The 25078-nt window shown below is 36.6% G+C and overlaps 1 protein-coding gene across 6 annotated transcripts in view; it reads left to right on the forward strand.

The window, feature by feature from the left end:
- The window catches only part of HERC2 (HECT and RLD domain containing E3 ubiquitin protein ligase 2), a 107012-nt gene that overhangs the window by 19470 nt on the left and 62464 nt on the right, over positions 1 to 25078 (forward strand). For 3 of the 6 annotated variants that reach the window (XM_065677614.1, XM_065677612.1, XM_065677611.1), the window contains exons 5-24: positions 1028 to 1102; positions 8666 to 8885; positions 10484 to 10584; positions 11351 to 11507; positions 12357 to 12467; positions 12791 to 12962; positions 13575 to 13748; positions 14369 to 14557; positions 15184 to 15335; positions 16165 to 16322; positions 16800 to 16913; positions 18268 to 18519; positions 19441 to 19634; positions 20181 to 20381; positions 21035 to 21263; positions 21339 to 21463; positions 22762 to 22940; positions 23870 to 24054; positions 24407 to 24562; positions 24760 to 24945. In XM_065677614.1, coding sequence (XP_065533686.1) covers positions 1028 to 1102; positions 8666 to 8885; positions 10484 to 10584; positions 11351 to 11507; positions 12357 to 12467; positions 12791 to 12962; positions 13575 to 13748; positions 14369 to 14557; positions 15184 to 15335; positions 16165 to 16322; positions 16800 to 16913; positions 18268 to 18519; positions 19441 to 19634; positions 20181 to 20381; positions 21035 to 21263; positions 21339 to 21463; positions 22762 to 22940; positions 23870 to 24054; positions 24407 to 24562; positions 24760 to 24945 — 3330 coding nt within the window. The remainder of the gene's footprint in view (positions 1 to 1027; positions 1103 to 8665; positions 8886 to 10483; positions 10585 to 11350; positions 11508 to 12356; positions 12468 to 12790; positions 12963 to 13574; positions 13749 to 14368; positions 14558 to 15183; positions 15336 to 16164; positions 16323 to 16799; positions 16914 to 18267; positions 18520 to 19440; positions 19635 to 20180; positions 20382 to 21034; positions 21264 to 21338; positions 21464 to 22761; positions 22941 to 23869; positions 24055 to 24406; positions 24563 to 24759; positions 24946 to 25078) is intronic. The other 3 variants (XM_065677610.1, XM_065677615.1, XM_065677616.1) reach the window with 3 other exon arrangements.

Consider the following 25078-nt stretch of genomic DNA (forward strand, 5'->3'; position numbering starts at 1 on the left):
AATGAAAAGAATTGCCATTATGGTGACAGAGGGAGTGAGAATTGAATATGTTGAAGAGATGTAAGCTGAAGGTCACTTTGTTTTATGTTTTTATTCAGTGTTTGTTGCTGAAGAGTAAAATAAAACTGACAAATAAAAATCTAAAGGCTGAGTATCTTGCCAGACTTCTTCCAGCTGACCAAGATGCTGGGGACAGGAGCTGGCCTTTAAGCTCACCCTTCAATTATTTCTTAAAAATTGAAAAAACAGTTGTTTAGGAAAAGAAAAAAAAAAGGGTGTACGTGTGTTTGAAGTTTTCAAAAGAAATAACATACTCCCTTGTATTTATTTTTAATGCCTATATATAGTGTGGCTGATTAGTGCAGAAATGGATAATTATTGTAGAAATAGCTTACGAAGACTTTGTCTAATAGATTTGTATTCCTGGGTCTTCATTACCATTTCTTCTTGAAGTTTGCATCACCTAGCTGTGACATATGAATCCTTAATGCTATGAACACACAGTTTATTAATAGAAATGCTACAGGTATCTTTGGTACATGCTTGTAAGTAACTTTTTGCATTTGTCAGAGAGATAGGGAATAGTTGCTATCGAGCCATTTTAGCTTTTGTGGCTTGGTAATTAATAAAAAAAAGGTAAATACAGGTAATCAATTTGGATACTTCACATGTCTCAAAATGTGGAAAACAGTTTTAAGGTTTTCTTTTGTCATCCTACATAAAAATAAAATGAACCTTTGAGCATTTGGCTGTCAAAAGCATGAAGGAAATTTTGAAGAATTTTTTCTTAAATATATTGTTGCTGATCAAGTAAGAATTAAAGACTTACTATGTTTTCATTAATGTTTTATGTATCTTTACAAGTAAGGTATTATTTGGAGTTATTTTATAAAAACAACTGAAGAGGTGTCTGAAGTCTGTGCTTCAGATCAATACCCTGAACTATTTCTACAGAGTTTTAATGATTTACAGTCTTGCATTGTGAGATCAGTGTATAGACATTAGACAGTATGTATTTATGTTTTAGAAGTGCTGCAATGCAATCTTACTTTGCCAAGAAGCGTGGAGGACCATGCTATTGAACTTCAGCAGGCTAATCCAGGTCAGTGGGTCTTGTGACATCCCTACCCCATGAGGGCTGGGAGATTCTGAGATCACACACATAAACCTGTTCATGAAATTGTTAAATTGGGTTGTGAAGCAGTACTTTTTGTCCCTCCTCCTGAGCCCTGTACTTGTTTTTTGTCATCCTGGCACAAGTTCAGGGGAGCAAAATGCTTTCCTTTAATTTTGATTTATGCTGAGATCACTGCTCTGCCATAACATGGCGAAGGGGTCATAGGGTTGTGTTTTTTTTTTTTTGGGTTTTTTTTTTTTTTTGAATGGTCTTAGGCCAAGCTCTGTAAAATTGCGTAAGTAGTAATAAATACATTGATAAGTTATTATATGGCTTTAAGTTGGTTTTCCTTTTTTCTTGCATCTGGGTGTTCATCCATTTTGTATTCAGCTCTTAACCGTCAATGTTGAACTATTCAGGCATTATTTTTGGCATTAATGGTGCTTTAAAACATCTCCCCCTATCCTGTTCCTGCCAGATTGTGTGTTTATTAGCCATTTCTTCTGATTCTTCACAAAAATTTTGGTTTACTACTTTTACCAGTTTTCTTTTCTGAAAATGTTTGGCTTTAGCATCTTACATGATCCTGAGAGAAGTCTGGGTGTTCAACCATGGATATGGGGAGATGAGAAGAGGAAACTCCTGAAGCAGTTGTACAAAATGTACAGAAAATAGAGCAGTACTTAACTTGCTTTTCTTAGTCATCATATGCTTAAGGTTGGCTCTATTGAGTCAAACCAAACGACAAGTCTAACCAATGTCAGGAATGTCCTGACATTAACAGCATAAATGGCAGTAGCCAAGTGGATAGTTGGGTTCTGTGTTTATGATACACTATTTGTAGCATATAGAATTGAGCCAGAGGTGGTGGTATGGGGGAATAAGAATGTGCGCTTAGATCCCCTCCCCTTTTATTTTGCTGAACCATATGTGTGTATAGCATAACTTAACAGGCTTTAATAATTTTGATGTTGATTTTTTTTTTCCATTAATTTGTCTAGTCCCTTTTTAAACATTCTAAATTTTAGCATCCACAGATATATGTAGCAAGGAGCTTTGTAATTCAACTGCTTGTTACATGAATATTATCTCTTCCTAGTCCTTGACTTGATATTGTCATCTGTTGGTTTCACCTAATGCTCTGGTCTTACACTGGAACAGGCAGTGAGTGGTTGTTCCATACTTGTCTTCCCCAGCACTGGTGGGGTGGGTTTTTTGTGTTTTAAGAATTCTGTCATAATCAGCTCCCAGTTGTGTCTTTTCCTCACTGAAAATCTTCTCTCATTAAACTTCTTTGCATACAGAAGGTTTTGTAAACGCTTGTTTCTCGCCCCCTTGTCTCCATTTTCTGCCAGGGAAGGTGGGCTGGGAACACAATTAAAAACAGTCATGGCATTGAAAAAAACCCTGGTTTTAATCTCCTTTATGGTGACATTTCCTATTTTAACAAAATTTCTTGATCAGTACGTTTTAAATACAGTTTTGGAAGGGCTAATAAGAGAATGGTTTAGTCAAAGGATGAAATTTGCCCTCTGTTTTGCATTTTCCTTCTCAGAACTCCTTCATCCCTGTATTTTTCTTTCTTGCCACTTGGAACAGATTTTAACTTGCCTCCTACCCTGCCCCCAACTTGAAAGCTGTTGTCCAGCTCCAAGTATCTGTTTGGTTGCTGTTTATGTTGTTAAGAGGTATGTGTATGTGTGTATTTTTACACACAAGCACGAGTCTCCTTTCTTGCTATTACTTTCTGTGCACGAGTATTTGAGCATCAATTTAAGCAAGTATTGTTCCCGATACAAAACTTAGAAAGTTAAGTACCCAGCCATGTATTGAGATGCATTCTGAATGTGCGTGCAACTATTCATTATTGGTCCTGCTGAATACTAATAAGGTGAGGTCTGCTGTTGGTCATCTTCTGAATAGGGGAGCAGACAGAAGGAAGCTGAAAGCTAAATGCCCATTAGGAATTAAATTCTTTGGTATAAAATAATTTTTGGAGCATATTTAGCCTTGTTTCTGAAGAAAATTGTGTGTATGTGATTATATTTTTGCCTTTCCTTCTGACTTAGGAATCCACTCATTCTGTGGCAATGGCTTTTGCATGGTCATTAGACAACTGTTAAGCCAAGCCAATTGCATCCTCTGTCTACTCTATGTACAGTGAAAAAGACATGAAGTAGAAGGGGAAAGAAGAGACAAAATATAGTAATCTCTGGGAAATTCGAGCATCTTAGTTATGCTGCTGGCAGGAATGTGTGCTCATTATAACAGTAAATTCTTGCCAAATTCTGTTTCAGATGTTTTTTGATTTTTGAAGTCTGAAATCTCCCCGCACTGTAACGTCTCTGTTTGCTTTTAATAAAGCTTGTGACTCCGCCAAAGTTCTTGAAACTTTTCAGTTTGGTTTTGGCATTTTTAAGGCCCTTAATTTACCAGTTACAAGCCTGTGCTGTTCCCTACAAGGGCTGATGAAATAAGTGTTAAGAAACCATTAAGTATGGGCTAATTTTGGGTTTGTGTGTTTTTGTGTGTGGGTTGTTTTTTTTTTGGTTTTTTTTTTTTTTTTTTGAGCTGCTAAGATGGGTGCAAATGTGCTGTTGGACAGTCTACTTGTCTTAGACTCAGGTTGGTGTTCTGGCTGTGGCTGAGATGGTTTAAGAAGCTACTGTCTTCAACTACTTGTTTTGTCCCCCAGTTTTGCTGGGTTACCTAAATAACATGTCGCTTCTTTACTCTGTTCTGTCAGATGACCTGGGTTAAACACTACTGGTATTTTTCCTTCTAATGCAGAGAACTTCTGGCAGGGTGAATTAAGAAGTGAAGACGTGTAGTTATGTTAGTTGCTGAGGGGAGGGAGAGATGTGATAAGTTAGAAGATGTTAAAACGCTTTTGTATCTCTACTGCAGCCAGCAACGTGTCTGACTGTAGTTGTCAATTAACAAGTATTCTGCTAATGTTAGTTCGAGAATTTAAACTTCTATGGTGCGACTTCAATGCTTACATTCTAGGTATGGATTAAGTAAGTAATCTGGCTCCACCCTTTGTAAAATAACTGACAAAGCAAAGCATTGCAAGGGATGGTTAGCATCAGGGGCTGGCATAGTGTCATATGAACAGTTTTGTGCAAAGGGTTCCCTGTAACCTTCTCAGATGAAATTTGAATCGTTACTATTAATAAGCTATTCTCTCATTAGACTATTTAGCTCATCGGTAATGTTGTTCAGACTCAAGGGTTTATTGAAGTCAATTTCTTTAGGTTTATTCCCAGATATATTTAAATCTTTCTAAAGATGAACTGAATTTTTGTAAGGATAAATTTACTTGTGGAATAAGAGAAGATTTGAAGTGGGAAAATGTGTAGATACATCTCATTTAAAAAAAGGATTTCTTTTAATAAATCAAGAGAGTCCTTGGTTCAGTTTTAGGATGTCTGAGTTATAGGGCTACTATAACTTGTTCCAGCCTTTACTATGCTTTGCATACGAAATTTCTTTTACATTTTTGAAATACTAAAGAAATATGTATAAAATATATGAGTGGAATAATTTAGTTTTGGTGGAAAGCTTTCCTAAAGTTGTAGCCATTTGGGACAGCGAAGGCAAGGTGAGAAGGGGGAAAGAAAAGATATTTATTATAACTAAATTTATTAAAATAAAGTTTGTGGTTCATACAGGTTATTTTTATATGATTTGAATCTCATAGAGGGTAAATGATATTTTCTATTAGAAAAAATATTTTTGCATGCAGTTATTAAGAAAACAGTATATTGTAAGGAACAGTTCTTAATATTGCTAGTTTCCAAATATAAAACATTGTGATTTTCAGGGCCAGTCACTTGAAAATTGAGCTCTTTTGAGCCCTTTTTCTTCATAAAAAGTGAAGACAGTTTTGGTATTGCATTAATTTGACTTTATTTGTTGATGGTGACTTGATTGACAGGAAAGCAAAATAACTTGCTTTTGAAATCGTTTACTTTAGAAAGTGCTATTGTGAGGTTTGTTTAGTGAAGCATTCCATAGTTTGTGAAACTACAGATTTTTGTATTAAAACACAATTGAATCTTTGAGGTATTTGGAACCCACAATAATGTTAATTTTTTTGTCAAATGAGCAAGTTGTCCTATCAGATCATTGAGTATGGTGTTGAGTATCTTACAGGCTATCCTGTATATGTTGCTGAAACATTAGGAATTAATTTTTAGGTGCTGCTATGAAAGGTTTTTTTTTTTTTCTTTTCTGCAGAAACACAATATTGTGTGTATAAAACGGCCAGCTTTCAACTGGTACTGCATGATGTGTGTGCATGTTATGTGCTTCCGTAGGATTCTGTTTTCTAAGCATTCAGGGTTCTTACAGTGGTTTGTGTCACCTATTGTATCAGAAAGTTTCAAATGCTATTAACGACAGTCCTGTGGCTGATCCAAAGTGATTTGAATGGTACGTAGTTATAGACTTCTAGCGAAAGTTCCCTGTAAAGTAATTGCTGGAGAGTTGTAGGTGGGCTCTGTCTGTCCCAAGTGTTTATTTCTAATAGTCCCCATGACATGTGTTTAATAAGTGTGTTATTTTGAAATGAAGGACTTTTTCATCTAATTCTTCAACTCTCAGAAATAAATTTAGAGCGTGTCCACATTTAGATCAGTTGCCAGCTAGAAAGGGATGATGGATGCTGTGGCTCTGTGTTACCTTATAGACTGTGCTGAGTCTGGCACCTAGGGCTTGATTTCTTTAGCACAAAGTATAGACTCTCCTCCTCAAACATAAGTGTTAAATTGCCTTGTGTTTTTTTTTTCCCCCCACTATTTTTTCATTTTTCATATAGATCGTGAAAAAATAGACCATAATGAATATGCAGAAGGAAATCGCTTGCCAAAAAGAACAGTGTTAAGAAAAGTCTCTTTGTAAAGCAGAAAGTATGGTCATTTCTTACTTCATTGTATCCTTGTGGTACGTATAGGTTGATAGGGCTTTTGTGTTCAGGGAGGGAAGAAAAAAAAACCCCTGTTTTTTATCTCTTCTGTTGATTTGTTGAGAGTTATCATGAAACTGGCATGTCATCTCCTGGTATGTTCTGATACACTGAGGTGCAAGATGTTTTTTTTGTATTTTTGTTTAGAAAATAAAGGTTATGACACACCTAAGATAAGAGCAGCATCCTGAGAATGTGTAGTTTGCAGAAGTTTTTAGTTTGGTATTCTGAGTAATGCTGACACTTCACAATTCAGATTTTTCCCTCAAAATGGTGCTATTTAATGAAACAAAATTTTAGTTGGATCAACCTGGAGCTATACTAGAACTTCAAGAACTTAATTGGAAAGAATGTAACTCCCACGGGTTGAGATAAGAACAGTCCAGTAACTAAGGTATAACACAAACCACTGCTGCTGCCACCAATAATAATAATAAGGGAAATAACAAGGGAAGAGAATACAGCTGCTCACCACCCTCTGACCGATACCCAGCTGGACCCGAGCAGTGATCTAGCCTTTCTGGGTAACTGCCCCCAGTTTATATAGTGGGCATGATGCCATGCCAAGTGCCAGGTCCTACACGTGGGCGGGAGCAATCCCAGGCACAGCTACAGGTTGGGTAGAGAAGAGATTCAGAGCAGCCCTGCAGAGGACTTGGGGTGTTGGTTGATGACAAAATGGACATGAGCCAGCTTCAGTGTGAGCTTGCAGCCCAGAAAGCCAACTGTATCCTGGGCTGCATCAAAAGGAGAGTGACCAGCAGGTCGAAGGAGGTGATCCCGCCCCTCTGCTCTTGTGAGACCTCACCTGGAGTATTGTGTGCAGTTCTGGTGTCCTCAACATAGAAAGGACATGGAACTGTTGGAACAAGTCCAGAGGAGGGCCACGAGGATGATCAGGGGACTGGAGCACCTCCCGTATGAAGACAGACTGAGAAGGTTGGGGCTGTTGAGCCTGGAGAAGAGAAGGCTGCGTGGAGACCTCATAGCAGCCTTCCAGTATCTGAAGGGGGCCTATAAGGATGCTGGGGATGGACTATTCATTAGGGACTGTAGTGGTAGGACAAGGGGTAACGGGTTCAAACTTAAGGGAAGTTTAGATTGGATATAAGGAAGAAGTTCTTTACTGTAAGGGTGGTGAGGCACTGGAAGGGGTTGAACAGGGAAGTCGTGAATGCTCCATCCCTGGTGGTGTTGAAGGCCAGGTTGGACAGAGCCTTGGGTAAGATGGTTTAGTGTGAGGTGTCCCTGCCCATGGCAGGGGGTTTGGAACTAGATGATCTTAAGCTCCTTTCCAACCCTAACTGTTCTATGATTCTATGATGTGCTGTGGTATGGAATACCCCTTTGACTGGTTTGGGTCAGGTGTCCTGTCTCTGCTTCCTTCTGGCTTCCCCTCCTCCCTGGCAGAGCATAAGACTCAAAAAATCCTTGGTCAGAGTAAACATTACTTAGCAACAACTGATACAGTCATCCTTTAAACCTTCTGAGCAGACTTCTATGTGACCATAATGTTAAGGGACATTATAAAAGCCAAATCAAACATATTTTTGGCAAGCATCTGTTTTATTTATGGGTTACTTTACATTGTGATTTGAAGTAGCTGTATGTATGTAACTTTGATTTTTTTTGACTGTGCTGTAGAGTTTTTTAGGGATTTTTGTTGGGCTTATACTAAGGACCTCATAGTTAGGTGGAAAGATGTAAATTGCTTCAGGGAAAAGAATCTAACATATTATGAAATGGTGAAATGTGAGTAGCAATGCAGAAAACAGGCTGGGGTGATGGCTGACAACAAACTAAGTGGCTGTGCAATGCAATCCAGTGGCAGAGAAGGCTGTTTGAATTTTCTGCTGGCTATGCAGAGGGATGCATTGCATAGTGGGGATGAAACTTTGAAATACTTCATACAGGTAAAATTGTTATAGAGAATGTAAAAATAAATGATTTCCAGACTTTTGTTTTAAAATAGCTATGTTGAGCTATTGACTGCTTTTTCTGATTAGTGAAGAATTAATTCTCTAGCATTGGAATGTAAGTCAGATCTTTTATTTGCTAATAGCACTTGCAAGCATCTTAAATTTCTGACGTTATTTGTTTCAGAAACTTAGCAGCTCTTGACAGTGATCCTAGAGCTTCTGAGAGTAGTTTTATAACTTGTGAGCAATTTAGGATAATGTGTATCAGTGCAAAATGAAAGCATATCCTTGTGAGGACTTGCAAAGTTGTTGCCTGCACTTAAGAGAAGTCTGACTCTGAGATTGGATGATGATAAGAATTCTTTTTTTTTTTGAAACTCATAAGTATTTCCTGTGATGTTTCAATTGTAGGCAAGAAATATGAGGGTTCTGATATGTTTTGATTATAACCTTTGTGTAAACACTTGTCAAGTGTGATTTTGATTATTAAATACTGTGGATTAGAAATGTGCACATTAAATATGGAAGCAGGGAGTTTCACTGGATTTTAAGGCTCAGGCTTTTGGTTGGTTCACATTTCTCAATTTGTCTTGATTTTTCATGAGACTGTATATAACAAAGATGAACACCCATAAAATAATATCTTTCTTTGATTCTCAGACGTGAATGAGTTGAAGGAGTGCCTTCAGGTACTAGTGAAGGAACAACAAACTCTGGCCACACAAACGGCTACAACAGCTCTTTCAGCTATGAGGCTAAAGCAGAGGCTAGTTATCCTGGAACGATATTTCATTGCATTGAACAGAGCAGTTCTTCAGGAGAATGTCAAAGTTAAGTGGAAAAGCAGTAGTATTCCTCTGCCTGCTGCAGATAAGAAAAGGTAATGACACAAGCATGAACAAGTTAATATATTAAGGAAAGTTATAGAAAGGTTATCAACCTGTATTTGAGAGCTTAATGTAATTTATTCCTCCTTGTGAAGCATTAACAGTAAAGAAACTCTTATTTCTTAAGATGGTTTTATGTGCTGTCACCTGCTGCACAGGTTTCCTCTTCAGCTCATGCTTGCTTATAGTGTCTCTGTTCATACTAGTGGGTTTTTATTATAATACATTGCTGTAGATATTATTCTTTGAGCTATAAGTATACTTTTATTGAGGTATTACTTTTATTCTACTCAAAAAGTATGGAGAGGCTTATTTCAGAAATGATGCTGGTGAAGGTTACTTAGTTCTAATAACATTAATACATTTTTGTCAATATTTGTTCAATTAAGGCATATAATAAATGTAAAAATACAAATACATGAAAGTTGAGCGTATTTTTTTAGCTTGGGTGAGAAACTGTTTCAAGAGAACTAACCGAATAAGAAATCGTCTGATAGCTTATTGACTTAAAAATAGAAAAATCTATCAGATGAGGCATTAAGAATGCTATTCAGTACCTGAACAAGGTTGCTGTCTGACAGAATAAGCAGTTCAGCCTGGGAAATTTTTGTTAGATTGTCTCTAGCTCCTAAAAGGAAAGGAGACAAGACGTTAATATCATGATTAGTTATTATGTGGTTGAAGTTCTGACAATGATATTTTTCCCCTCAATAATATGTTATCTGGCTTTTTTTTTTTCTCTGATTAAAAAAGAACATTAGTATATGTAAGTTATCAGATTGCTAAAAATGCCAGTTTAATTTTTTTCTCTCTTGAAAAAGTCTTAAGCAGTTCACTTTCTTTTGATGTGAGATTAAAAAACCGGAATTGTTGGTGTCCTTCTGAGAGGGAGCAGTAGGGAATCTCCTGTCATTAAGTACAAAGGAATGCTTACTTAAATTAATGGGATTGTTAGCATGAAAAGAAAAGTTCAGAGAAATGTATGTGAGCCCAGTGGGTATTAATGAAAGTTATCTTTTCCTTACACACACCAATACAGAAGCTGCGAAGAGAGATTAATAACATTGACACTTGAATGGAAAGATAAGAAATGACAAAATTGATGGAATTAATTATTAGTAATTGAAGCTTCATAATGAAATATCTTATAAGCATAATCTGTGCAGTCCGAATTATCTAGAAATATAAACTTCCTGAGTAGATGAGTACATGAAGTATCTTATGTCTCTGTATCTTAAATACATGATCATAATTTCACCCTGAAGAACTATAGGCATCTTTCTGATGCTAATCAATTATGCCAGTCTAGTTTATTATTTCTCTGGAGCTTTTTAATGTTGGGGGTTGAACTGGTTGTTCTTTCAGGCTGCTGAAGTTAAGGTTTTGTTGTTGACATCTCGATGTTGATCACCTTCGTTCTCAAGAGAAAATTGCGTTTCTTTACAAATGAAAATTGTGTAATTATGTATGCATGCATATAGCTAAATTGTAAAATTGTTGAATATACAAATTATACAACTAGCTACGAATATAAATATATATTATTATAATATAAATTACACTAAGCCAGTGTATATTTAATTTTATTTAGCCCAAGACCTGTAGGCAAAGGTGTAGAAGGACTTGCACGAGTTGGATCCCGAGCAGCACTTTCGTTTGCATTTGCATTCCTTCGTAGAGCCTGGAGGTCAGGTAGGTCTACTTTGTAGTTTATTGCGTGTATTTTTAATTTGAAGACGGATGATTCATTAAAGCATCTGTGTCTATTAGATATTTGCATGGAACTATACATTTGTAAATATTAGATTTGCATAATTGTGTTCTATGTTTATGTAGTACTATGCCAAGCAATACCGTTGCTCTTCAAAGCCGTCCAAGCCACTACCAAGGCTGTTTTGTGCTAGGATCCTTTTATGCTTATGAAGGCAAATTGGTATTTCGTTAAGAGAATATATCTTTTAATGCTGGGTTTCAGAAAAGTGAGATTTATTCTTCAGACAAGGTTTTCATGACAGCAACAAAAAGGATTTGGGAGCAGTAGTGAAAAAATTGTGTTTAATTTGTGTACTTGACAGTGATTGTCAAATTGTAGAGGTTGGCAGAATTGTCACATGTGTCACTTCATACTGTCTGCTTGTCTGATGGCAGAATGTTTGTCTGAACAAACAGCTCATTCTTTGTCCATCCAGCCCTAGTTCCTCTTCTGATTTCCTCAGCAGATGCGTAGTGGAATGAGCTGGTTTAAGAGTTGTCATCTTTTTGAATGTTTTTTGTGAAGCAGATAGCTGTTCAGAAATCTTGCAGTCAAAATGTTTGTGTGAAATTTGAGAACCTTGTACATATTATTAAGGAACATGTATGCTTAAAGTGAAAAAAAAAATCCACAAAACATTATATACAAAACATTGCATAACTTGTGTGTTACGGGATATGTAACTAATATTACTGTGTTCCTTAGGTGAAGATGCAGACCTGTGCAGTGAATTGCTACAGGAATCACTTGATGCACTACGAGCTTTACCAGAGGCATCCCTTTTTGATGAAGGGACTGTATCTTCTGTATGGCTGGAAGTGGTGGAAAGAGCTACTAAATTCCTAAGGTCTGTTGTGACTGGGTAAGTTTCTTTTTTTTGAGCATTGCTAAAGTAGCTGTTAAATGGGAAACTTGCATCTCGTAGCAGCTGATGGTATAAGTGTAATAATTTATGGAAAACTAAAAAGACTGCTTTTGCTCATACATGAACTATGGAAATTGTGTTCTTTAAATATGATTTAATTTGTAGACTCATGAAGTGGTTAGGGTTGGAAAGGACCTTAAGATCACTGAGTTCCATCCCCCCTGGCATGGGCAGGGACCCCTCACGCTAGACCATGTCACCCAAGGCTTCACCTGTTTAAGGAGAATAAGAATTTGAATATTCTGAATCACTGCATGTAGACTTAACTGAAAAATAGCGTTTCATTAGTGTAAACTGTATTGGCATGTAGAATTCTTTGTTAATACAGTATATGTGTACGCTTAATTGTTCCTTTCTAGTATACTAAAATAATGCAGACTTCTATGCGTGTGAGGGGGGAAAAAACATTCCTATTGGACTTAGAGCACTTCCCTGCTCTTTCCCTGTTATTTGAGGAAGCTTGAGGTTACATTTTTACAATAGCTGCCAGAAATTGTCTTTTGAATGCTGGAACTACATTCTTTATGGTATCCACTATAAGGATATTTTAATTTCACCTGGGAAAAGGTTTTTCATGTTTTCAACATGTTTAATAGAGCTTAGGCTGCCACTCAAAAAATTGATCTTATGTGGAATGTGTCAGCTTTTCTTTGCACCTGCTTTCATCACCAGTTTTATATTTTTCTGGAAGTTTAGTGGTTTTTGGTGTGTTGTAGATGATTTTGGTAGGCAACCATGTATTGTTTCTAATCTGTTCTTACTTAATACATACTGTTTGACTTCTAGAGATGTACATGGAGCTCCCAGTACCAAAGGGCCAGGAAACATTCCGTTACAAGACCAGCACTTGGCACTTGCCATATTGCTAGAACTGGCAGTGCAGAGGGGTACATTAAGGTGAGAAACACTCTGGTTTTTAAACATCACTGTCTATTGGAATGGCCTGAGCAGTGCCTGTTTTCAGTTTTCATGGGTTTGGGATTAACGTAATAATTACGGTTCAAAGCATATGAACTTTTTCAGTAATGCAGTGGTGGTCAAGATCTTATGTTAGCTAGATTGCAAAATCCCATTTTTGCTATATTGATAATTGTTTAAAAAGGAAAGCCATGATGTCTGATACTGCTGAGCTTCAAAATGTGGAAAGTGAATTGTATGGATAACCAAAAAAATGCTTTTAGAAATGCTTATTAATAACAAATGTGAACTTCCTCTTTCAGCCAAATGTTGTCAGCAGTTATGTTGTTGCTTCAACTTTGGGATAATGGAACAAGGGAAACGGACAATGAACGATCTGCACAGGGAACAAGTGCACCCCTTCTACCTTTGCTACAGAGATTTCAAAGTATAATATGTAATAAAGATGTGCCCAATACTGAGGAAGAGATTCAGGTACTTGCCCTTTCTAAATAATCTGAGGATATTACGTTGGTATCAAATTTAATTTGGCAGGCTAAAACAATTTTAAAATTATCAAAACAAAGTTGGCAGTAGTATTTTCCATGGGAGATGTGCATACACCACTGTTGTTTGGTTTTCGTGCATACATTTTGAGTTTCTTGAGGCAGGAGGATGAATGTCATAGTATAATTCGAGGTAAATGTTGTGTTTCAGAGTTAATGATTTTGTGATAATTAACTTGGATATGTAGCCGGTTAACTTTTCTGCATACTCATTATTATTTAGTTGTGTTTGAAGTTAATTGAACTGTGACTCTTGGGGAATATTATTGAATTGATAAACATATTGTTGATATGTTGATATAACATATTAAACCATTTTTATTATGCTTGTAGGTTTCTGTTACATTCACAATCTGACTATATTTTCAATATATGTGTTTGGAATTTTCCTCTACGGCAAGCAAAAGATGTGCAAAGTTAATTTGTTTTCTCTTAAGCTTGTGCAGATACTCAGCATGAATAAAACATATTGTCTGTCTGTATGTGTAGTGGCATCAAAATACCTTGAGGGTTCTTCTGACTGCTCATTTTTCTCTTCTAGATCCTGACTTACCCTCTGAGTCCAAATGAAAGTTTTCTGAGGTATCTGACTTTACCACAGGATAATGAGCTAGCGATTGATCTGAGACAAACAGCTGTTGTGATCATGGCCCATTTAGATCGCCTAGCCACTCCATGTATGCCTCCACAGTGCAGCTCTCCTACATCTCATAAGGTAACTGTTTGCAATATCAAAGTTTGTAAGATATTTTTCCTAAAAGTGTAACTGATTTTCCATTTTAAAGGAAAACCACTCCTAGGAGTCTTCAGATTTGCTTTTAATTTTTACAGGGTAACCTTGAGTTGCCTAAATTTGTTTTACTTGGGTATGTGTTATTATATCAGTGTTCTTTCAGTCAGTCTTGGTATATAATTCTATGGTTGGTGAACCATCCTTTCTTATGACAACACTGTGGCTAATTCTGCCATATTTTGGGCTGTTCTGTGTGTTTATCAGAGTAAACGCTCAAGACCAGACTTTATAAATGTTGGGGGCCTGATGTATTTAAAAAAAAAAAAAAGTAACTGTTAAGCTTCCCAACTTTGAAAACCTCTGAACACTTACTGTAGATATTTATAGCTTATTCAGTACCAGACTGAATAAACTGAATATGATGCATACAAGCCTTTATCTTTGACATCTTTTAATAGATAAGCTTTACTGACTACTGGCAGTAATGACTGTCACAGGTTTGAGTATGTTTGACACACAGTTTTAAAAAAATAATCTACTCTATGCATTTTATTAAGTTGCATATTTCAAAATTAGTACTTACAGAATTTCTTATTTTCTAGGGATCTCTGCAAGAGGTCATCGCTTGGGGTTTAATAGGTTGGAAATACTATGCTAATGTGAGTGGTCCAATTCAGTGTGAAGGACTTGCCAGTCTTGGTGTTGTGCAGGTTGCCTGTGCAGAGAAACGTTTTCTAATACTATCTAGAAATGGACGAGTTTACACGCAAGCATACAACAGTGATACTCTGGTGAGAGGTTTTTTTTTTACATGTGTTCAAAAATGTGTTCCTTTTCTGTATTACCTCATAGCATGAGTCTGCTCCTTTAACTGTTTACAGTTTCTTGGAACAGTAGATGGAGATGCGCTGATTTTTGTGAGCTTCTGGGATATTGTATTTGAACTTTCAGAAACAGTGGTTTTGATATTTTTGTATTGATTTGATGAAATGCATCTGTTTTTGGTAATTTTTACCAGGCTAGAGGTTATGAATATAATAATAATCACTTTCATTGATACACTTGCCTTGATAACAACTTCAGAAATTGGCAGATGTGAAATGGGTTTTGCTTCAGTGATGTAACACTGTGCCCAAACTGTGTAGTTATAGAAACACTTGTAAGCTAAGATTTGCCTGCGAGATTAACACCATTCTCATGTATGCTGAAGACCTGATAAGAATGGGAACAAAATAACTTCAAAGCATTGTTCCTGCCAGGTTGAACAGTAGATTTGACCTTTTTTTTTCCTTATACCTTTTGCTTCATTAATTTGAGTGCAAGTTTTGATAAAGGAAAACTATACCTAGTTATTCTAGACAAGTGATGGAAAATATAAGCATTTTTTGTAAGTGTATTGCTTTTGTTTGGTTCACAGGGACCACAGCTGGTGCAGAGTCTAGCTTCCAGAAATATTGTGAAGATAGCAGCACATTCAGATGGGCATCACTATCTTGCTTTGTCAGCAAATGGTGAAGTTTTCTCCTGGGGCTGTGGAGATGGTGGAAGACTAGGGCATGGAGATACAGTGTATGTAATAAAAATAATCATAACAGTTATTTGCCAGTGTTCTGAATTAATAATAAAAACTGTTCTGTGAAGAAGCACATTCATTATTTGACAGCAGTCTCTGCTGTTGAACAGAAGTTGTATTCTCCTTGCTTTTTTTCTCTGCCTGTAATATTCCTGGTTCTGTATTAATGCTGCTTTCTGAGATAGTTGCAGATAGAGGGTGCAGTAGTGGTTGCACTGTTAGTAGGTCCTCTAATTATGGTTTTATGAATCCACAGCACATTCTGTCTAGAAACATTGACTCAAATGTCAGAGTGGGGTCATAATTTCCTGTGCAGTCATGTTGCATATATTTTTTTCCCTTGTGTTAAACAGTAATGTTACCATCCTACTTCTGTGTAGGAGCAGTCTTCTACATGGGTATTCTGTGAGTGCTGTACATGAATGTATTTTAGAGTTTTTAAGTGTCTTCCTCCAGTGCTGAATTCCCTATAAAAGCAAAGGAGTCATTGCACAAGGGTTAGCAGTCTCATGAAATCAATTGTTAATTGTTCAGATAAAGTAATTAAAGATAATATTTATAATAGACAAATATTCGAGAAGATTGCATTAATTTCATTGGAAATAGAAGTCATAGTTGTCAGAAATTCCTTCAGTGGTTTGTATGTTGTCGAACAATCTGAGCTTAATTTTTTGCTTACAGCTCTATTTATATCTTTAAACTTCAGACTAATAATAAGGTTTGCAGGTAGAATTGCAGCGATTGTTTTCTAACAAGTATGTCACACCTTTCATTATCTAATCATTGGATCACATTTGTGAAATATGTAACTTTTTCTTTAAATAGCCCTCTGGAGGAACCTAAGATGATATCTGCTCTATCGGGAAAGCAAGCTGGGAAACATGTTGTTCATATTGCATGTGGAAGCACCTATAGTGCAGCCATTACTGCTGAAGGAGAGCTATATACATGGGGACGAGGAAACTATGGCAGGCTTGGCCATGGTATGTTACCTGATACCTTAAATTGCTTGTCAAGGAATTGTTTAGCACCTGTCTCAAATGATCTTTTATCCAACTCATCTAAAGCTAATTTGAGAACTGTATGTGACTTCAAATGAATTGAAATGATTAAGGGAGGGACTGTCTCAAAACCACTAAATTTCTATGAGCTATGTGGAAAAAAAGCAATTGGATTGAGAAGAAAAATCTACATTGTTCTGTTCGCTTCCTTGTGAAGCAAAGACTATCTCATGGGTTAAATCCGTATTAGATACCTAAGAAACCTTATGGGAGCTTAATCATGATGCTCCAATCTGAAAACAAAACCAAACCAGCACCCTTCCGCCTCCACACAACAAAACACCCAGAAGCAAATAAAAAAAAAAAATCCAAACCCAAACAATAACCAAACAAGACAAAACTAAAGAACCTACCAGGCCTTCTTGGTTTTGCTTCTCATAGAACTACTTTATTTTGAAGGTTCCAGTGAAGATCAGACCATCCCAATGCTGGTCACAGGGCTGAAAGGACTCAAAGTTATTGATGTGTCCTGTGGGAGTGGAGATGCTCAGACTCTTGCAGTTACTGAAAACGGTTGGTAACAAAATATAGCATAACACTTTAAGCTTGCCTTTTCTTCCTTTCATTCTGAAGATATTTATACCTTAAATATGCTTATTTCTGGTGGCTTGAACTCTGTAAAAATAAGAAGCTGAAATTCCTTTTGGGGAAAGATAAATGCAAAATGTGTAATTGCACATATTATATATGCAGATATATTCCCATTCATAGATATGCAAGTTATTAATTATGAATCTGCATATGTATTTCCATATATGGCATATATGTGTAAAATCATGATGTAAATGTATAATATACACACAAAAAATTACATATATGTGTGTATACATCAAAGTTTTATTCACTATTATGTGAGTGCAAATAACTCACGTTGTCACAACAGCCAGAATTTTGAGGAAGAAAGCTGTCTGTGTTAACCCATGGGAAGTGCCAAAGAGGGACCGTATTGAAATTCTGCTTCCCAGCATCCCTAAGTGAGGTGCCTAGTGTGAGACAGATTCAAAATCTGAATTTCACTGTGTGAGGTTAAGCACCAGAGTCATCCTTGAGAAAGCCGATAGTGGCTGGAAGCTCTTTTAAAATGTAGCTGGTTATGTGAATCTGCAGAATTTAAAAGCTGCAAGATTTACTCATTCAGGAAATGGAAACCCAAATACCTACCCCCTACTTCCTGGTGTCCTCATTGCATGCTTCCATTTCTTATCAGAGTACCTTAGGTAGTAGGTTATGCAAGCAGGGAACATAAATGCATCAGAATATAAACCAAGACTTTCTTTTTGGACAAGCATATGTTTACCGTTCTTGAACCGTAATTTTATTTAATGCAGATGCAGAATGACTTGGACTATTTCAAAGTTCCTATATCAGGACTTAGATTTAGTAGTGGGTTTCAAAAGTACATGATAGACAATGGCATTCTTAATTACGTTTTGTGAAATGGTTGAATGACAACAACTGCAAATTAAAACAGGTTTCACAGACTATTTGGCCATTTAATGTGGAAAAAGATTTTACAAGTTCTTGTAACGCCTTGTAATAAAAGAAGGTGGGTTTTAACCACAGGTTTGATTTGCAGTAAGTCCTTACTTCGTATGTTTTTAAGAAGGAATTTCTGTACACTGATGAATTTTGAGTGCATGTTATGTGCTGCCCTTAGGTCTATCAACATGAAAACTTTTCTAATATTTTTCTTCATATTTTCATGAAGAATTAAAAATTAATTTATAACTGCTATTCTTAAATTACAATTTGAAAATTCTGCTTATTATAGAATCTTATCTTTGTAAGAGCTTGCCTGTCAAAACTGATTACTTTTTAATGTAATGAAGTTATGCAGTACTTTTGTGTTCTTTCTCTTGATTTAAAGGCCAAGTCTGGTCTTGGGGTGATGGAGATTATGGAAAACTGGGAAGAGGAGGCAGTGATGGTTGCAAGACTCCCAAGTTAATAGAAAAACTTCAAGATCTGGACATTGTGAAAGTACGCTGTGGGAGTCAGTTTTCTATTGCATTAACCAAAGATGGACAGGTCTACACCTGGGGCAAAGGTGACAATCAGAGACTTGGACATGGAACGGAAGAACATGTTCGATATCCAAAACTGCTGGATGGCTTGAAAGGTAACCAGAACTGAAAGTATTCCAAAATTCTTTTTGCTGTTGTTACAGTCTTTTATGAGACACTGATGACCTCAACTTTAAGAATGATGGTACCATGTACTTTGTCATACTCCTATGGTAGTTGCATTGAAAAAGATAATGCTCATTTCCCAGTACTTCTGCATTTATACCTTTAAAATTCTAGCAGACTTAGAGACCCTGTATTATGACTGCTTTAAATGCTGCTTGTCTTGTATTCTTACTGCTTTTCTTTTATTAGGATTTAAGTGTTTATGTGAACATTGTTATGCGAATGAATATATATTAAAAAGATATATTTATGCTTAGATTAGGGCATGTGAATGGAATAAATGACAGTCACAGACAACAAATAATGTTAAAACTGTGTTTGTGCCAATACTTTTGACTATTTTGTAATAAAGTGAAGATTTCTTCTTGCATTTGAGAGAAACCTGAGTTCTATAGGAGAAGATGAGTAAGAAAAATCCTTTATTGCTCTGTCATTCCTAAAATTGTTATTCATATATGATGAATGGTCTAATAGATAGCAACTTCTGAACTGATGACTATCATATAACTTTACAGTCTCTGTTGAAAGATATTCCCATCTATGAATAAACCTTTCCTGAAAAACTATCTAAGTAGAAGGGATACAAAATAGAAGATTTTTTTTTTTTTTTTTAACAAACTTGTCAACTTTTGTACTTAAGCTGTCTCTTAAGAAGTTTTAAATATTTCCTTGGTTTTTCTTTTGCTGTACTCTTCCAATCCACTGCTAAGGCAAAGGTGAGACTTTTGACATCCATAATGTGTTCATAGTGAAGTATGGTTGTAATTAGCGCAGTTTTCCTTACCACTGATGTTTTTCTGTTAATGACTGTAATCTTTAATTTATGTTTTCAATATTGACTTTCTTATCAGGGAAGAAGGTGATAGATGTGGCAGCTGGATCTACCCATTGTTTAGCGCTGACTGAAGATAGTGAAGTGCACAGCTGGGGAAGCAATGATCAGTGTCAACATTTTGATACTTTGCGGATCACCAAACCAGAGCCCGCAGCTCTCCCAGGATTAGACACAAAGCATATTGTTGGAATTGCCTGTGGGCCTGCTCAGGTAAGTTTTGTTATTGATTTGTTAATTATGATTTGTCTTTGTCTCTAACTGAGACTAGTTCTGTACAGTAGTCCTAGTCCTTCTTTCTGTGTTTGCATGACTTTTTTCTTATTATTTCTTATTCTGCATAAATGAGGGCTTGGAAAAAACAAGACTTATGTAGTTCTTCTGCGAGAAAGGGGTGACTAACTTTCCTTCTCTTTGGTGTTCTGAGAAGTAGCTATTTACCTGATGTGTTTTTAGTCTGGTATAGGAATTGAAGAGTTGTCAAGCAGAAGGTTTCTTGCAGCAAAGATAGTGAGCTCTCTGGGCTGGCATAACAGCAGTTTGGAAAATGTGATAAGAGAATTTTTTTTTCTGGCCTTGGTAGGGTTTTGTATATGTTGACAAGGATGGAAGTGGAGGGTTCTCTTCAACAGATGTGCTGATATTATTTCTTCATCTTCTGTTACTGTTTGAAGGCAGATGTTGGCTTTACACTCCTATCTGTAATCAGTGTCATCTTATCTTTGGGAAATAACTGTTGAATTTTGTTTCTATTTATAGAGTTTTGCTTGGTCATCGTGTTCAGAATGGTCAATAGGTTTGCGGGTGCCTTTTGTGGTGGATGTTTGCCCTATGACATTTGAGCAGCTAGATCTGTTACTAAGGCAAGTGACAGAGGGAATGGATGGCTCCTCTGACTGGCCCCCTCCTCAGGAGAAGGAGTGTATGGCTGTGGCAACATTAAACCTTCTAAGGCTTCAGGTACCTTCAGTTTCTTACACATTGAGCAGTCCTTGAGCTAATTGTTTCAGTAATGGATGAAAATAGGAGACTTAATGTGCTTTAAAACGTTTTTATTGATTTTACAAGTGAGGCAAGTACAGTATCACTTTCTACTCTTTGAAATTTGGCAGCTAATGGTTGTTTTTTTTTCTTCGTTGACAGCTTTTGGATCTCTTTAAAAATGAACCATGAAAATAAAATTTAAATGGCTTAAGCATGGTATAGTCACACAATAAGCCAATACACTCAGCTTTTGCGCATTTCTAAGAATTTTAAACAGCATTTGTAAGAGTGATTGCCCTCTTTAGAGGGTATCTGACAGTCACGGAAGATGTGCTACTTTTCCTAGCATACTGTAGCAAAGTAGGAACAGTTTAGATCATTATTTAGGTTATTACAGTTCAGAGTTTTAGGGTATATAATTAAATATAAGACATAATATTTGGGTATTAGTTTAAATTGAATGTGTGTTTGGGCAAGCCAGCACTTCCCTTAATTTTACGAACTTACAGATGTGAAAGTTTATGTCTTGGTCAGTGAACTTATTTTCTCCAGTTTTGATGACTTTCCCTCCCCAAAGTTCACATCTCTTCTTAATTAAAATTTGCTTTCTCCCTCCCCTTTTTCTTCAGCTTCATGCTGCCATTAGTCATCAGGTGGATCCAGAATGCCTTGGCTTAGGTTTGGGCAGTATTCTGCTCAATAGCCTGAAACAGACAGTGGTGACATTAGCAAGCAATGCTGGTGTTCTTAATACTGTGCAATCGGCTGCTCAAGCAGTGCTGCAGAGTGGATGGTCTGTGTTACTGCCAACAGCAGAAGAGCGGGCTAGAGCTCTCTCGGCGCTCTTACCCAGTGCAGGTTGGTCCTAATATTTAACCCGCTTTATTTGGAGCTTTCATTTCTAGTTCATTAATAGCTCCTTCCATTCTTAAGTTTCAGGAAATGAAATGAATGTAAGTCCAGGCCGTAGATTTATGATTGACCTCTTGGTGGGTAGCTTGATGGCTGATGGAGGCTTAGAGTCTGCACTAAATGCTGCTATTACTGCAGAAATTCAGGTATGTTTCAGCAGCTTTGAAGGTCGGTATAAACAGAATCAGAAGATGTATCAAGTGTTATTTTGAGTTTGTAGATTGATGTTATCCTCTTTTGACCTGAAACTTGAGCCGGTGTTTGTATGGAAGTGTGAATCACATTCTCCTTTTTAGTAGTGTTTCTTCTTGTTGCTTGGAGTGATGATATCAACAAAGGGAACAAACTTTTAATAAAGCTGTATAATAGGAGCATAATTTTACAAAGCAGTTTCTACCTTTCTGTGGGATTCTTGAGTTCTTCACTTCCTTGATTTCACCTATGTCTCTCCAGCAGAAATTTCAGGATAGTACTCAGGAATTCAAGGTGAACGAATTCTTTGCAGCATTCCAAATTTCCATAGTTTCCATTTCAGGCAGGTTTGAATGTGTAGTAGATGCTGGCTAGTTATATAAAGGAAGAAAAAAACATTCTGTATATACTGTCTTCTCCATTAGTTCCTCAGAGTTAGGACATCCTCTGCAGAGACTACTTTAAATTGCCATATTTATGTGTGGCTGTGAAAACAAAGGTGTGCTTTTCGCTTGCCTCTTCACTTGTTTTGTTATTTCAGTTTTCTTCTTCTTTGTATCTCCACTGTTGGTAAATGGGGAGGTTTATGATGAGAGGAAATGCATGTATTAATTTTTGCTTTACTGCATAGTCTAGCATTAGCATTTTCTCTTGTATTTGAAGACATGCAACACCTCTTGATTTTTAACCAAGTCTCCTAGGGCACATTTGTTATAGTGTGGGTCAGAGATGCCAGAGCCCACTTCAGGTATATGCTTAAAGTGATGTAGGTGGCAGCATATAGCACTGCACAGGTTAACTTATGCTGTCTAAAACCTGAGTGAATATCTTTCCGTAGAGTTCTGTATGACTATAGCTCAGTAGCAAATCTATGCCAGGTTCTTCTGCAGTGGACTGGATTTGTTATTTTTATAGAGTAAACATGCCTTCAGTTTTGAACTGTGCACCAGCTATTGGCATGGTTAAACATATGTTGAACAGAAAGCAATTGTTAACTTGGTTTGGTGAAAATTGAATTTGGTAGCTGTCTGCTCTTTCTTACTTTTGCCTCCCTTCCTTTCATTTTACATATTTTTAAAAAATGTGTGCCCATGGACTTGTTATGGAATATTAAATACACATTTGTCTGGTAGGGATTGTTTCATTTTGGCATATTTAAAAATAACTTGATCATGTTAGCATGAGTACCTGTTAGTAAAATGTTTCATAATCACAGTGGCAGTTTGCCCATTTTCTTTATATACTTTTTTAGGATATTGAAGCAAAAAAAGAAGCACAGAAAGAAAAAGAAATCGATGAACAAGAAGCAAATGCATCAACGCTTCATAGGAGCAGGACTCCATTGGACAAAGACCTTATTAATACTGGAATTTATGAATCTGCAGGAAAGCAAAGTTTACCATTAGTTCAGTTAATTCAGCAGTTACTAAGGTAGTTGCTTTGAATTTGTCTTTTACTCTTGTACAGAAGATTTGTTCAGAAGTTTTATGAACTAGTCAACTAAGGGATGACTAATTTTGGTTAGCAGGTAAATAGTCTCCTGCTAGCATTTTAGCTCATCAGAATACAAAATATTGAACATTCTCCTAGCTTTCCTATAGTTTTGCTGTTTTATATTTGCTGAAGACCAAAGTTCTATACTTAATGACTGATTTTAGGAAAACTTACTGCCTTGCTTTTATGATTTGTGTACTTCTTGTACCCTGAAAGTCTGTGTAACAAATAAAGGACAAACATTCAAAAGCCTGTCCTTACGAAGTATGAGATTCAGCACAAGTTTATTTAGGATGGAATATCCTTCCTTAAGGAGAAGTTGGGGCTGCAAGTGGGCCTAAACATGAATTTTAAATTCTTGACACTGAGAAAGAATTGTGAATACATGACCAAGAGGGTGCTGAGAACAAAGCTTCTTTATGTCAGGTACAGCAGTATTTCTTATATAGCATATGTAACAGGAAGTAATTATGAGACTACTAAGAGATATATCGTGCTTTTTCACTTAATCGTGCTGGTAACCAAGCAATTTTATCAGTACTGAGACTCTTCTGAGCTGCATAATGTCATGACTTTCATTGCAGCCTTTCAGTGAAAATGGTCAGGTTGATTTTTGTAGTGAGTGATTGACAAAAGAACCAGAATTGATGTACTTTTTATAAATTCTGTAAAATGGAATGCCTCCACAAACACTGTTGACTTTTTGGGTACTATAATGCAAACAAGGGAACATCCTACAAAGAAACTTTGCATAGGTTTCTTATATAGCTGTGCGAAACTCTAGCCAAAGCTTAACCTATGTTTCTGTGGACTGTCTTCACTACCAGCTCCCTTTAAGTACTTTGCAATACTTTTATACCAATTAGGAACATCGCTTCACAGACGATAGTAAAACTAAAAGATGTTGCTCGTCGCATTTCTTCCTGCATGGACCATGAACATTGTAGCAAAGAGAGATCTGCTTCTCTGGACTTGTTGCTCCGTTTTCAGCGGCTGCTTGTTAGTAAACTTTACCCAGGAGATTGTGTTGGGCAGGTCCCTAATACATACGGTAAGTTACTGTACAAAAATAAGCCCCCCTTCTTGTATCATTTCTGTAATACATTTTTCAGAGGATATTAGTTTCTTTCTTTAACTTATCTCGTTTATCAGCTTAGTTGCTGAATCTGTCTGAAAAGTGTTTGAAAGTAGTTGATTTTTTTCTGTAAAGGAAAATTTCTTTTGTGAAGGCAACAGGATCTAGAGAATAAATTTATAAACTTCTGAAGTTTTAAAAGGATGTAATTTCTAAGTGCAGTGCTAATACTGAGTAGCTGCATTTCAGAAGAGTGACAGCTTTTGAAATCTGTCTCTCAAATATGACTATGTGATGGTTTTCTGTACTCCTCCTCCTTTTTGCATAGGTCCTGACCTCTTAGGTGTTGGCTCTTTGCTGAAGAAATACACTGCTCTTCTGTGCACACACATTGGCGATATACTTCCTGTGGCAACCAGCATTGCTTCTACTAGTCATAGGCATTTTGCAGAAGTATCTCGTGTCGTGGATGGGGATTTAACAGGTAAGTTTTTCTTTGCTGTCCTCCTCTCTTTTCCTTCACAAATTATAAAGTTGTATTGTAGCTGTTCTTGAAAGTTGTAAATGACAAAATTAAGTCAAGAAGGGGAAGCCTGATGGGGAAGGCAAGAGTAATGAAGCAGTACTTGAAGGCAGAATGTATTGCTTGGTGATTTACTTATGTTTTTTTCTGTGTTCTAGGCATTCTTCTTCCAGAATTGGTGGTTTCTGTAGTGCTACTTCTCAGTAAAAATGCTGGGTTAATGCAGGAAGCTGGTGCTATCCCTCTGTTAGCTGGCTTGCTTGAACATCTAGACAGATTTAACCATTTAGCCCCTGGAAAGGAAAGGGATGACAATGAGGATTTAGCATGGCCAGGAATAATGGGTATGTACAAAAACATCTGGGCCGTTTTATTTATGTTTTCATAAAGTAGCTATATAAAAATGGTGACTGTTCATGAGCTGCTCTTGGAAAAGGAATTCTACTTTATAGTACAAATTTTTATTAACCAATTAAT

Source organism: Lathamus discolor, chromosome 4 (assembly GCF_037157495.1).
Source record: "Lathamus discolor isolate bLatDis1 chromosome 4, bLatDis1.hap1, whole genome shotgun sequence".
NCBI classification, from domain to species: Eukaryota; Metazoa; Chordata; class Aves; order Psittaciformes; family Psittacidae; genus Lathamus; species Lathamus discolor.